Here is a 14,370-nt window from a genome sequence, read left to right as displayed (position 1 = left end):
CAAAGAATTTTGTGATCATTTAGTAGGTTTCTACAACACTCTGTGATAGATATGATTAATGTGAATAAAGCCATGTGTAGGTTAGTACCCCTAGACCTGCTGAGAGGATCATTGTACTTTTGGTCAGCTTTCACTATCAATCATAATTGCTTGGGAGACGAACAACAAAACATCTTCGTATCTAGGTGTGAGGACTTAAAGCAGACGAGTTTTGGGGTTTTCCTCAATTTACAAGTTCTGTTTTTCTTGTGTTACTTTGAAATGCCTAGCAATGCTGCTTGGCTTCTGTTTCAACAAATTCATTGGAATGTGGTAACTGTAGGAAAAGATTCATTATAGTACTCAAGCTTTTGGCCGGTGTTTATTATAGGGCCTTGGAACGTGTCTTGTGCTTGAGAAAGGAAGGGTCATGGGCAGCAATCTTTGGGTTTTAATTCTGTAATTGCAATCCTTTGGGGGTAATAACCTAGGGGGCTTAAAGTAGGGTATATATATATGTATGTATATATATATATATATATATATAGATCCTATAAGTATTTGCTCTCATATTGTTTCTCCTGTATTGGGAAGAGAATAATAATCATAAGTCCATTGTTGGGGAAAATTTGAGGAGAGAAGTCACAGAGAGGGATCATCAGGGGGCCCTCATTCTGGGGTCTGGTTTGCAAATCTCCTTTCCTCAGACCGTGACCTTGTCAGCAAATCGGGTATGATGGCCTCCAGCAACAATGAATATAAAGAAAAAAATCTCTACCATAAAGGATATAGTAAATTATGGGCCAATATCCATTGTAGAAGATAAAGATATAGGAACTATATATATATATATGTATATGTATAAAGAAAACAATAAGATCCTCCAAATTAAGTTAAGGTATATTTTAATATTTGTTGGTTTCAAAACAAGGATGAACATAATAAAGAATGGTGAAAAATACTGAATATGTTGACCTAAGTTTTGAAAGAAGCCAAGGATTGATTCAAAGGGGTAGAGGGAAAGAGAGCACATATTCCAGGTATAAGGGACAACCTATGTACCATTATGGGGAAAAGAGATAGAATGACATCCATGAGGAACTATAAGAAAACCAGTTTGGCTAATGCTCTTGAAGAGGAAGAAATAGTAATAAAATATTTCCTGCCTGGAATGTTTTATCCTATCTCTTTCCCTTGGAATTCCTAACTTCAAGTTTTGACTCAAATGCCATCATTCCTACATAAATGATGAAAAGCCTGCCCCTCCTATATGTATCTTGTATATACCTACATAGGTACAAATTTTCTCCTCCATTAAAGTGTAAACTCTTTGAGCAAGGACTGTTTTGCTTTTCTCTATATATGCTAAGTATCTACTACAATGCTTGGCACATAGAAGGCATTTAATAAATGTTTTGGGTTTACTGATATATGCTTGAAAAAGGAAGTGGGCCATTCATTTAGTAATAATGAATGAAAAATGGTTTACCCTTCATGCTGCAATGGTACCCTTGTAATATGAAACTAATGTAGCAAAAGACCCCTTCTGGTACACTGTCTGGGAACCTCTTTACAATTTTATGGAAGATTTATGGGAGGATGAAAATAAGAATCACACAATATAAGAAGGCAGGGATGAGTTGTAATTTACAGTACTGGAAAGAGGATTCACATAAAAAAAATTGCAAATCCAGTGAATTATTTACAAGATTGAAAAGATGTCATTTGTTTTAGAAAATTGCCTATGAAGATGTGCTTATTCCACTTCTCACTTTTTCCACTGAGGATATCTTCAATAGGTACATCCACCATTTTCAAGATATTTTAATATTGATAAGAAAACAGGCATGATAATCACCAGTGTCTCCTTGGTAAGTTAAAAAAAATTTTTTTTGGTAAGTGTATCACATACAATCTTTTCCATTCTTAGGGAACCTTCCTCTTCTTCAGATACTTTAAGAAATAATCACTGATCACTTCAAAATTTTAGTTGAATTCTTATGGATCTCTGCTTCTCAAGGGGTCAATTACTAGGTGGCTTATTGAGAAGATATATGTACATATATCATAGGATAATAATTTAGAACTAAAAGTTATCTGTCTGGTTCAGATTCTATAAACTGACTTACTTATTAGGAGCATTATTAAGACATAGATTCTAAACATTTCAAACTGATTAACACCACAATAAAACACAATTCCTGATAATGAAGCATGCTATCTATTTCCTGGCAGATAAGTGATGGACACAGGGTACAGAATGAAACATATTTTTTGGACATGGCTAATAGAAGGATTAGTTATACTTGGCTATTCATATTTGTTCAAGGGTTTTGTTTTCATTTTCTTTTTCTTTTCAGTGGGAAATGGAGCAAGAGGAAGGAGAAGAAATATATTTTAGTTAATTTTTAAAATCAAATTTAGTTTTAAAAAGACACATAGCTTAATTTTTAAATTAAAAAAAAAGCTAAAGGACCAAAGAGAAGAATAATTGTCATTAGTATTAACTAAGTCTGAAGACACTTATTAGAAATAACCCTTAACAATTATAATATTAACTATTTACAAATATTCATGTTTATAATTTTATAAATAAAACATGTAATCCAGTTTGTTACAACAGGAAAAGACTACATGAAATAATAATTACTTTGTTATGAGTAGTTTACTAACATTGAAGACAAAGACAACCAACAGGCCACTGGAATAATGAGCAGGAAAGCCAGAATCCTGTGACATAGCTATTATTGTGTTGAGTGTCTGAGATACACCTATTCATAACAGTTGCTAGAAAGCCACCTGTCTGACAATATTTCACTCTTTTTCTTTTTGTCAAGCATTTGATGTGGTTTAAGAGATCATCATATTTCTTTTCCTTGCACTAAACTATCATAAAAAGTAAATGTATTTGAACATTTACTGTGAGACTATTTAGTCAATTAAATCTTTAGTTTTCTAATTACAAAGAGAAAGCACTACTGTTTCAATTTTACATTTTAAATAAATGTTTATTGATATATTTTGCTTTTATTGACTTCATTTCTACATACATCCTTTCCCCCTCCCCCATTAATATAGCCAACAGAAAAACTGGAAAAAAAAATAACAGTTCAGCAAAACCAACCCACATATCTACCAAGACTGTAATAGGTGATTGTTCATAGCCATAGACCCTGACCTTGCAAAGAAAAGAGGGAGATAGTTTTTTCAACTTTTCTATAGGGTCCTCCTTGATTACATGGGAAACATTTTGAGAGGTTTTTTTGGTTGAAATTGAATTTCAGAAACTTCATAGTTTTTTTTTAACAATCCTAGGGCTTCTCCCTGAAACCAAGATCCACGATTTTTTTACAAGCGATATTTTTCTGGTGATGCTATATGGTTATAAAGTTTGAAATTTCTTTATCCAAATCATGAAAAATGCAGATCACAAAAAGAGCATTAAGACATATGAGCTGAGGCTTCAGTAAGTTAAAGCATTTTACCAATGAAGAACAATTCAGATGTAGTGATATAAAAATATTATCAATAAAATGAATGACAGAACAATGAAGTGGGGCCAGGAATGTAGTAAGAGCCAGGATAAACTAATGAATAGATGGTGTGCTACACAGAAAGGCCAAGATAACTGGTAGGCTTACTGACAAGGATTGATGGCGGGGCATGGTCAAGGCTCAGATAGGATAAAAAAGTCTGGAAGAGTTGCTCCCTAGACCATTGGAGGAAGTATATGCATCTATAAGGGTACATATTAATCAAGAAATCAAAGAAAAACATGGAAGAAAATGAAAATATCCAGGTCTTTATAAATTTACTTCATTTTAACAATGCAGAATCACTGAGCAATGTTCCTGAAAAAAATCTGAGGTAAAGAGCTAATAACACCACAGCCTATTTTCATTTATTGATAAACACACCTCTTTCCATCAACAACAATTTATTAAAGTATCACTAGGTATAAAATATAATTAAAGTTCTATTCCTCAAATATAGTCTCTGTGGCTAAAGGAAGAAGCAAAAATATAATAATTGATTATTATCACTTTGGGACCAAACCATAGATGTCATCAACATGGTGAATTTCCAATAAGGAAATTCCTTCTATAAGTGAAGATGGGCTGCTACTTTGCAATTTATAATATCATTTGTCATTGTTGCCAAAAATATAAGTGACTGGCACAAGGCCACATAGCCAGTTTGAGTCAGAATTAGGACCTGAACAAAATCTTCATGTCACCAAGGCTTATTCATTAAGAAATACTATTCCTCATTATTAAAATATTATATACAAAAAGTTATTTAGCAAACACTTTTAAAACTACCTACCAATATCTACTGACCTACAAGCATTCATATACAAAATTTTAAATTTCCTTCAGAGCTCATAAATGTGATTAAGAGCTTTTACTTCCTCATGTTTGAAAAATGAAAAGAAATCATCACAAGCATCAATTTTGTCTTTCTTCACAAATCTTTTTTTTTCCAAAATTATAGCTGTCATTTAAATGTAAAAAGGTGTTTTCTCATTGGAAGAATATCACTAGAGCAATCAAGAAGCAATTTGCTGAATTTATAAACATTAAAAAACGTGGGGGAGTTTTCCTTATAATTCATTAATTATCTCATTACTAAATATTCAGGACTGTTACAAAAGTACAAAGCTTTTCCATGTATCTATCCATTTGTAAGTGGGAAAAACATACAGATGAGTTTTAATAAAGATTATATTTTAGAAAGCACTTGCAAAGGCCCTAGAGACATCTGAGTTAGACATAGATAGGTATAGCTTTCTTTAAATCCAAAAGCAATGCAGAGGTCTGTTTTTTAATTAGGGGAAAATAAACTTTGCTCAGAATAATTCTAGTATGTATACCCCTCCCCAAAAAAAGGTAGAGGTGCAGTGTGAATACTTTCAAATGGAATATTCTTTCAGTGTGCCAAAGATCAAGCTACATTCTAGAGAAGAAAACTCAATAAACAATTTTATCTTTCAGAAAATGTAATTATATTCATGACTGCTGATAATTTGGTAAACCAAGCACAGAGTTACAGCTGAAATTTATAGAATGCTTAAAGGTTCACAAAATAATTTGCTCTAGTCTCTGATGAAGTAGCACTATCTCCTTATCAGTGCCAGATCCTTGTAAAAGAAAATTTAATAACTGAGGAACAATTTGGTTACAAGTAATTTATTAGTGAGGCAGTCAAAAAGTAATGGTCGATGGAAATCTCAGTTAGTCCAAAAACCTCAAATACAGAGTCAAGCATATTATTTATTATACCCCAAAACAATTCATCAAACATGTCCAAAAGATCAATTAATTAAACAGACAGGATACAATTAAAGATACAAAATAAATATTCCAATTTCTAACTAGAGCAAAGTTTAGAGACTTTCCAAGGAGGGAGGAGGGAGGACTTGGTTTCAGCCTAGTTGGAAGAGGGATGAATAAATGTCAGAGTTTTCTGTTCTTAAAATAAAAAGATGTTGATTAATTATGAACACATACATATCGAACAATAGATAATTTATTTATTTAAGTCAGTGAACAACAGAAAAAACAACAAAATGGAGAAGAGTACATATGGCCACACAAGATGGAGTTTGTACTCTTTAAGTTAAAATCTGATTGGATCCTTCCTGCATTTAAGATATTTATAGATTTGCCTATTTATTCATTGTATAAAAGGAGCTATTCAAGTCCCCCTCTTTCCAAATGGCTCTGAAAAAGCCATTTAACATTTCAATGCCCCATTTGGGGGGATTACCAGCTAACTGAACACCATAACAGGCATTTGACTAAGAATATATGTTTTATCATATTTTTGACTTGCTACATTTTATATCAATAGCATTTGTTTCTCTATCACCTTCATTTCTGACTATATTCTTCTTACATTGTAAGTTATGTCTAATAAAAAGAATTTCCCCCCAAAAGGTATTCTCTATACTTAATAAAAATAGAGTAAAAACCAAGCAATATACCTAACACAATATTGTAAATTGCCATTTGCTCTGGATCTAAAATTTGGTCTCAATGAGTAAGCATTTTAAGTTAGGGTGGTTTCTCCTTATTCAACTATTGGTATACATAGTGAAGGGTAAACTGTAATTTAGAAAATGTGAATGAAATTTAATCCTGAGTTGGGTTGGCAGTGTGTACATCATTCACTTTGGACTCCATTTCCATTCTCAGTAAGACTTGTGACCCACCAAGTATAATAGATTCTTCTGGAAAGCTCCAGCAGCATTTGTTGATCAGGTCTGTGCAATCTTCAGACTTTCTTTCAGGCCAACCTCTCCATTAACTTGATGTCAGTCATGCTACTAGGAGCAGCTGGATCCCTACATGATTGCTGATGACTTCTTATCCAATAAAACTATTCTTAAGCAAACATACTAAGATTTTTGAGCTACTTGTATTATTTTCCCATTTACCAAAATGGCTTGTTCTATGATCACAGGCAAGATAATAAAGTATTCAAATGACTATTTTTTGCCTTATTTATCCCATGTACCAAAAAATGGAAGACAGTTAAACTTATCCATCTTGAAAAACGACTACTATGTTGATAGGGTTATGAAATTCTAAAAAATATGAGCTGAGAGTTTATCTCTCATTTTAAAAGTGACCAGAATTTGAATTAAGAAATTCCACTTAAATCTGATTTCCTTTTTTCTTTAGAATGCATACATGATTTCAATACATTTTAAAATGAATAGCCAACCATGTAAGGTCCCAGGTTTGTGGCTTCATTTTGAAGCATACAGAAAAGGGGTTGTTGCCATGACAACATACTTACGCTCTTGAGGCTTTCTTGTTACCTATCTGAAGAAATTGTAACAAACACACTAATGCTAGGATTTTTTTTTTTTACTAATCGAATAGCAAAGCTTTAAAGACTAAAAGTTCCTCATGGTTTTTATTTGTTCTAGGAAACTAAAAAGTGAATGCTACAAGTCTTTAAAAAGAATTCAAAAGTAGCAATTGTAATCTCAACCACAAAACAAATTAGGATCTGATTCTAAAGAACTAAAGCTAAGCCATCTCATCACTATTATCACTAGTTCTGTTCCTTGAAAATTGTACTGTTAGTTAAAAAAGAAAAAAGAGGCTTTTAAAAAATTGAGACAAACTACCTAATAGTTGGCCTCAGTTTTTTAAAATTTCAATGAACTCTTGGTTTAACAACATCAGTTTTAATTTATTCAATAATATGATCCATATGCTCCCCACTTAAAATATAATTCTATATGCCCCTCTCTACTCAAGAAAAAAAAGAGCAGTCTCTGCATGTATGGAATTGACTTGCTAAAATTATGAAATTGGATAGCAAAAAAAGAAATGGTCTAGGGATCATATAGAAATAAGTGCATTAAGCAAAAAACTGAGTATCCAATATGTGCACAGCACTGTTTCAAGCTTAAAAAGTACAAAACACAATCCCTGCCCTGTAGGAACTTAGAACTAGTTGGGTAGATTATTTTTTTTAGGAAAAAATTGAGACACTAACTACCATCATATTATGGGAGGTGGTTTAAATAAACCCTGAAACCATGACCAATTAGGTCATATCTTAAGATTTCTTCAGGATCGTTCATTCTCTGATTCTCTAACATGGTTTCAGCTCTCTTCCAATACAAGGTGTTGTAAGCCTGAAAAATATCTAGTATGGGAATAGAAAAAGATTTGCCTATCTTAGGTCTTATAAAAGTAACATCGTGTTCTAATTAGTGGAAAGAAAGAAAAAAAGCCTAGCTCAAAAAAATAGCCTAGTATATACATTATATTTTAAAATTACATTTATACTCTCCTATCTCTAAATATTTTACTGGACTCTTCAAAGTTATTATACTTGAGCAGTAGGAGCTTACAAGAATGTCAAAGGTAATGGGCCCCTGTTGGATTCATTCCACAAACACTCAGATTTAGAAACAAAGGGAATCTTATGAGTCTCTTATACAACTCTACCATTTTAGAGATGGGGAAACTGAGGCCCAGAAAAAGTGAATTAAGTTGGCTAGGGTTACAGAGCTAATAAGTAACAGAGCTGAAACTGGATCCAGGTCCTTAATTCCAAATCCAGTGCTTATCTCACCAAGATACCAGATGCTATGGGACATACAAAATTAATAGAAAAATCAGTCTCTAAGAACTCAAGAAGTCTATCATCTAGCTGAGGAGTCTATTTCTAGGGCCAAAAGAGTCACTTTAATTGCCTCCAATCAGTGGGAAGCAATTTCCATCAATTTCTCCCATTCCTGAAGTACTCACTTGAACTTAAACTCTGCTTCTCCTTCTCCCTGTGACCACACAGCAATCCCACTTGTTTCTTTCCAGGTACAATGAGGTACGGGCACTGCATTTTAGCAGTCTTATGGCCAGACCTTCTTTTAAGAAACAGATGTGTATGTTTGCTCAAAACCACACAGTACTTACAATTTTATAACTCCATCTAAGTGCTTAGAACAATGCTGCTGGTTATTCTTGTCTTGCTTGTGTTGATGCTGCCCCAGTTGAACAAATCTACAGATTGCAATGAATAGACATAAGAGAAAGAATTACTTGCAATATCAGTAGGAAAAGAAAAATGAGGTTTTCTTTAAGATTATAGTAACATAATTGTTTCAGTAGTGCATGCCAAATAGTCATCATTTCATATAAAATAATCATATTTAAACTGTTCTCCCTTCTCATAGTGGGTTGCAGGGATTGGCGGACAGGGGAAAGAGGAGTGGAGAGTAAGGGAGACACTTTAAAAAAGTAAGCCTTGAAAGTAACTAGGGCTGCTCAAAGGATTATGAGCCAGATATAGAGGTGGGAAGTCCTGGGTTCAAATCTAGCCACAGACACTTCCTAGCCATGTGAACCTGGGCAAGTCACTTAACCTTTATTGTCCAATCCTCACTGCTCTTCTGCCTTAGAACCAATACACAGTATTGACTCTAAGATGAAAGGTAAGGGTTCAAAAAAACTGCCAATGAAGGGGGCAGCTAGGTAGCACACTGTATAGAGCAAAAAGCCTAAATCCAGGAGGTGGTGAGTTCAAATGTGGCCTTGGACACTTCCTAATTGTGTGACTCTGGGTGAGTCACATACACATTACCCCAAATGCCTAGTCCTTGCTATTCTTCTGTCTTAGAATTGATACTAAAAAGGAAAGAGTTTAAAAGAAAACATCGAGGAAGGCAGTGACCTACCTCATTCACAAAGTGATTAAGTTGAACAACTTGGCCTTTTGCTCTTTTCACTAAACCACCCTGTCTTTCTTATTTAGTTCTATGAAATTTTGAACATGCCTGCCCAGGGCTCTTAGCTTCACAAAAGAGGACTACTACCTCTATGGATGGAGATGACCCTGCATAAAGTATTGGGGAGGCTGGAGAGGCAGCGCTGTCACTGCCCTAGGCTGTAAGGGGCCCAGCTGGGCATCCTTTCAACCTCTGTGGTGCTTGACACAGCCAAGGTGCTGACTTCACCATAGCAAGTCAGTGCTGAGGATGCTGGATCTTGCCCCAATACCTCTCTGACCTGTTCCACTCTACTATAAGGATCTTTGTTTTCAGAACCTTCATTAACAGAAATATCATTATATTTACACCTAGAATAAAGTCCAGAGCTGTGTGCTAGAAATGTAAACACATGAGAGACAGCTAATTAAGGTGGATCATTGGATAGAGGCAGGTCTAAAAATGAGAGATACTGCGTTCAAATCTGGCCTCAAACACTTTCTAGTTGTGTGCCCTGAGCTAGCCCTTACTGTTCTTCTGCCTGGGAACCAGTACTAAGATATGGATTTCCCATCCAGTTGGGAAGTGTCTGAGGCCAGATTTGAACCTAGGACCACCCATCTCTAGGCCTGGCTCTCAATCCCACTGAGCCACCCAGCTGCCCCCAGAAATACTTTTCAGTCTCTTCTTGGGCTGCCTCCTCTCCTCTCTGTGGCAGTCAAGCTAATCAAATCCTATTTCTGTAATGTGCTTCCTCTACAGTACAGCTCATTAAAATATTTCACTTCTTTCAAGACTCAGGAGCTATCTCCTCCATGGAGACTTCAATTTACTTTTGAAACCCATGGTTCTCCTTTTCATAGTACTTCATACCCATTCTTCTGCCTCATTTGAGGGAAAAAGAACTGTGATCCAGGAGAGGTAGCATAGGATAGGGAATAGAGCATTGGACTTGAAGGCAAGAAGACTTGGGTTCAAATGCCAACTAAGAAACTTAGCTGTGTGGCCCTGAGTAAATCACTTAACTTCCCTGGGCCCCAGTTTCTTAATCTATAAAATGAGGGAGTTACATTCTATGGCTTTTAAGGACTCTTTTACCTCTAAATCAATGATGATATGAACTCTGATTTCATTAGCACAGCCTTAGCAGATCAGCACTCACTGGGTTGCCTAGAGTGTGACATTGGGTGGTTAAGTAACTTGTTCAGGATTTACCCTATCAATATGTGTCCAAGGTGAGACTTGAGTACAGGTCTCCCCATCCCCAAGACTGCTTTCTCTCCACTCTGCCCCAAAGCCTCTCTAGTCTTCCTAACAAGGTCATGATTTGGCAATCTGGCTTCCTCTCCCCCCAATCCACCCCCACACACACACACACACACAGCTCCTCTAACTTGAAGCTTCTGGATGGCAGAGATTACCACTCTCATAACCCCAGAACCTAACCCAGTGCATTGCACTTAATAAATATTTGATTATTACTGAAGTACCTTACCTTGTATAAACAGAGAGATCATCTTCTGAAGGTACATCTGAAAGGTTAATCCCATAAACATCTTTCATAGGTTGCACTAAATTCTGGGGTTGTGGGGAGAAAAAAGATGATCTCAGTGAGTCTTTTTAGAATTTCAGGATTCTAATGATTGCCAACTTCTGCTAGAAAATTTTTACAGGGAAAATTTTTACAAAAGCACTACAACTTTTATTTGTTTGTGTAACTTTTCTACTGAAAATAATAGAACAAGATTTCCCGACAATTTACTTAGAGGGAAAAAAGCCCCAAATTAAGACAAATTCTTTCCATTAGTTGATGTAGAAAAACGCTGGAGGAACTCTTATTAATGATTTTGGACTAATTCTTCATGGAAGTTCTGCTCTTATGCCTCACTCGGGTATACAAGTAACCTATATTCTTAGGGACTACATGAATAGAGTGTAAAGCCTAGCCAGGTCCTGCCAAAGATTTCAAGCAGAGTCCTAACAACAGGCTGTTTGTCAAAGGACCAACACGATTACATTCAGAATTACTCATCACGATTAAGCTGGATCCCCATGGAAAGGAATTTTTCTGACCACAAATACCAATTACTAAGAACTGAAAATGATTGTGATTTGTTGGTGGAAAGAATACCTACTACAATTTCATCAAATTGCATATATGTTGAAGTATTAAAGTAAGCTGGCATAAGAAATTTATAAAAAATGGCAGAAAAGTCTCTTAAAGCCTATTGATACTTTTTTTTTTCTGAGCATGTTACAAAAATGAAAAGCTATCTTAATTTATCAAGTAACATTTATTCTATTTCTTTTCTCTTTTTTTTTTCCCTTACCTCACATCTTGTTGGAATCAATACTGTGTATTGGTTCCAAGGCAGAAGAGTGGTAAGGGCTAGGCAATGGGGGTTAAGTGACTTGCCCAGGATCACACATTTGGGAAGTATCTTAGGTGAGATTTGAACCTAGGACCTCCCATCTCGAGGCCTGGCTCTCAATCCACTGAGATACCGAGCTGCCTTCTATCTTTTCTCTTTTGCAATAAAAATCTCAGTTTTAGAATCACAAAATTTTAATATTATGACTGCTACTGCAAAAATATAAAAATTCAAATACTTGGAGTTATCTGATAAGTTATTATTTTACAATAAGAACCACATAATTCACCTATTAACAGCTATAGTAGGAAGAGAACTAGTCAGAGGTCCTAGGTTTGAGTTCCAGTTTTGACCCTTCATTGCTCTATGGACATGGACAAGTAACATCAATATACTGACCCTTGATTTCCTGATCTGAAAATGTGGTTAATAATACTTTTACAGCCTTCCTCATAGGGTTGTTGTAATTAAAGTGTTTGTGAACTGTGAAGTACTAGGCTAATGTAATCTATTATAAATAACAATAATAGAAACTTTGATTTATACTATTGTTTTGAAAAGAAGAATCCATTGGATTTAGAATTCACATTGATAAAATATTTATTCTAGACACTGTTGCAAGTTTAAGTATTAAGTGGCACACTAAAAATTACACATTTATGGGCCAAGTTGAGCTTCTGAATACAACCCATTTCCCATGAGTACATATATCACACAGAATTGAGAGCAATTTGTTGTAAATTGGGAAAGAGACTTTCTAATGTGCTAATTTGCTGTTAACTTCTGAGACAGCCAGGTTGGCCTTGCATAAGCATATAGGGATTGGATGTGACTGTCCACTGAAGGATGAAATGGAGGCTTATTCTAAAATAGAATTAAGTCAAGAAAGGGAAAACACAGAGGTACTCGTCACCATTCAAATACAAAATTCAGATAGATTAGATTCATATTTGTAGTGAATTGGGGGCAGGCCCTAATTTAATAGAGAGAGGAGGGTAGAGTCAACAGAACATTAGACTTGGAGTCAGTAAAACTCAGTGTTTTCTCTGATACTTCTGAGATATGCTTTTCACTCAAAATACAACACAACCTCACCATATCCCAGGCCACATCTTGGAATTCACCTAATAATTCATAAACTAGTTAGGGTTACATTGATGGAGGGAGTTATCTTATGTTGACAAATAACACAAACATACAAATTTAAAGAACTTGGCAAAGGGAAAAAGGAAGCTTTTCTTACTATAACACCTGAACCAGCAGTTAAAGGGAATAGTTAATATAGCAATCTGGAGAGTTATACTTTATCATGAATACATATACAAAGTAATTTAAGTCTTATTCTGATGAAAAAAATAATAGAATATGTATAATTCTTGTTCAATTCTTGTCTAAAATAGATTATATGCAGATGAACTATAGCGCAAATTTTAAAAGGCAATTACCATAATTGCATATTTAATACTCTTCCATTAATCATTCTGATCATTTTCCATGGACTGATTTTCCCTTAGTTTTAAATAGCTTTTCGTACAGGCTAACATATATAGTATGGTCATAAAGAAATGTGCTTAATTTTCTTTAAAAAAAACAAGCCTATCCCCAAAAGAATAAAATTTGCTCTCCTTAAGTTCTTTAGAATATAATCTCCTTGAGAACAAACACTGCCTTATGGCTTTCTTTTTAGGCCCCAGTGTCTAGTACAGTGGAGAAGTGGCATAGTGGATAGTGCGCCAGGCCTGGAATCAAGAAAATTCATCTTCCTGAGTTCAAATCCAGCTTTACACACTAGCTGTGTGACTCTGGGTAAATCACTTAACCCTCTTTTCTCAGTTCCCTCATCTATAAAATGAACTAGAGAAGAAAATGCGAACCACTCCAGGATCTTTGCCCAGAAAACTCTGATATGGGGTCACAAAGAGTTGGACATGACTCTTAGAACAATGGCCTAGTACAGTCTCTGGCATACAGTAAGTACTTAATATATGTTGGTTGAATTGAAAAAAAATTTTTAATGCTGGGAAAAGGTGTAGGATCCCTTCAAAGACAGCCTCTCAAGTACAGTGATTATTTCAAAGGGAATACTCACCTGGAAGTATAAGTTTTGCTATTTTAAAAACCAGTTTCATCACTTTATGAAAAAAAGGAACAATCTATTTCAAAATGCCACCTACTTTCAATCATATCCATGTTAAAATTCTAACTACAAGATGCCTCATAAATTGCCAATTAAAAGGGTTTGAGTCACTCAGTTCAAAGTTTTCTCCCTCTTGGTGATATGCCTAAGGAGAGATTTTTTATTGTCATTCTCCTCCAAGCTGTGGATTAAATATGCTGCTCTCTTTCCTTACCTCCGTCACTTTGGCACTATCTCCTGCATCTGTCATCTTGACTGGTGTGGAACGTTGAGAAACAGAGCCTTCGTCTTCTCTGTCTGTTCCAGAATCATCCTCAGAACTACTTGAAACAGCTTCTTCACTCGGAGGTGGAGGGGCGCTGGCTGCTGTTTTTCTTTGTAGCACAGTTTCTTCCCTGTTGCTTTTATTTCTTTTTTTTTTAAGTAAAGAATAGAAAATAGATCAGTTCTAATGAATATGAATGAATAACACCTTCCAGCTGAATCATTTATACAAACAAAGGCTTGACTCTGTCCTTTCACCTTAGACATAGGGAGGGAGAAAAATGATGCTGTGAGAAATAAGTTAGCAGCCCAAAAAGAATTGAAAATGAAAAATGTGATATGTCATTATTCACACTTGCCATCCTTATGGGAATTTTCATCTTGTT

At 35.1% G+C, this 14,370-nt stretch overlaps 1 protein-coding gene across 1 annotated transcript in view; it reads right to left on the bottom strand.

Annotated features, from left to right (window-relative positions):
* FIG4 (FIG4 phosphoinositide 5-phosphatase) overlaps positions 1-14,370 on the bottom strand; it is a 150,049-nt gene that overhangs the window by 28,742 nt on the left and 106,937 nt on the right. The window contains exons 20-22 of the mRNA XM_007484429.3: positions 13,935-14,130; positions 10,707-10,789; positions 8,421-8,507 (exon numbers count right to left, since the gene is read on the bottom strand). Of these exons, the coding sequence (XP_007484491.2) occupies positions 8,421-8,507; positions 10,707-10,789; positions 13,935-14,130 (366 nt within the window). The remainder of the gene's footprint in view (positions 1-8,420; positions 8,508-10,706; positions 10,790-13,934; positions 14,131-14,370) is intronic.

Source organism: Monodelphis domestica, chromosome 2 (assembly GCF_027887165.1).
Source record: "Monodelphis domestica isolate mMonDom1 chromosome 2, mMonDom1.pri, whole genome shotgun sequence".
Taxonomy (NCBI): Eukaryota; Metazoa; Chordata; class Mammalia; order Didelphimorphia; family Didelphidae; genus Monodelphis; species Monodelphis domestica.
Note: the sequence above shows the minus strand (reverse complement) of the source record. Positions and strands in the feature narration are given on the sequence as shown.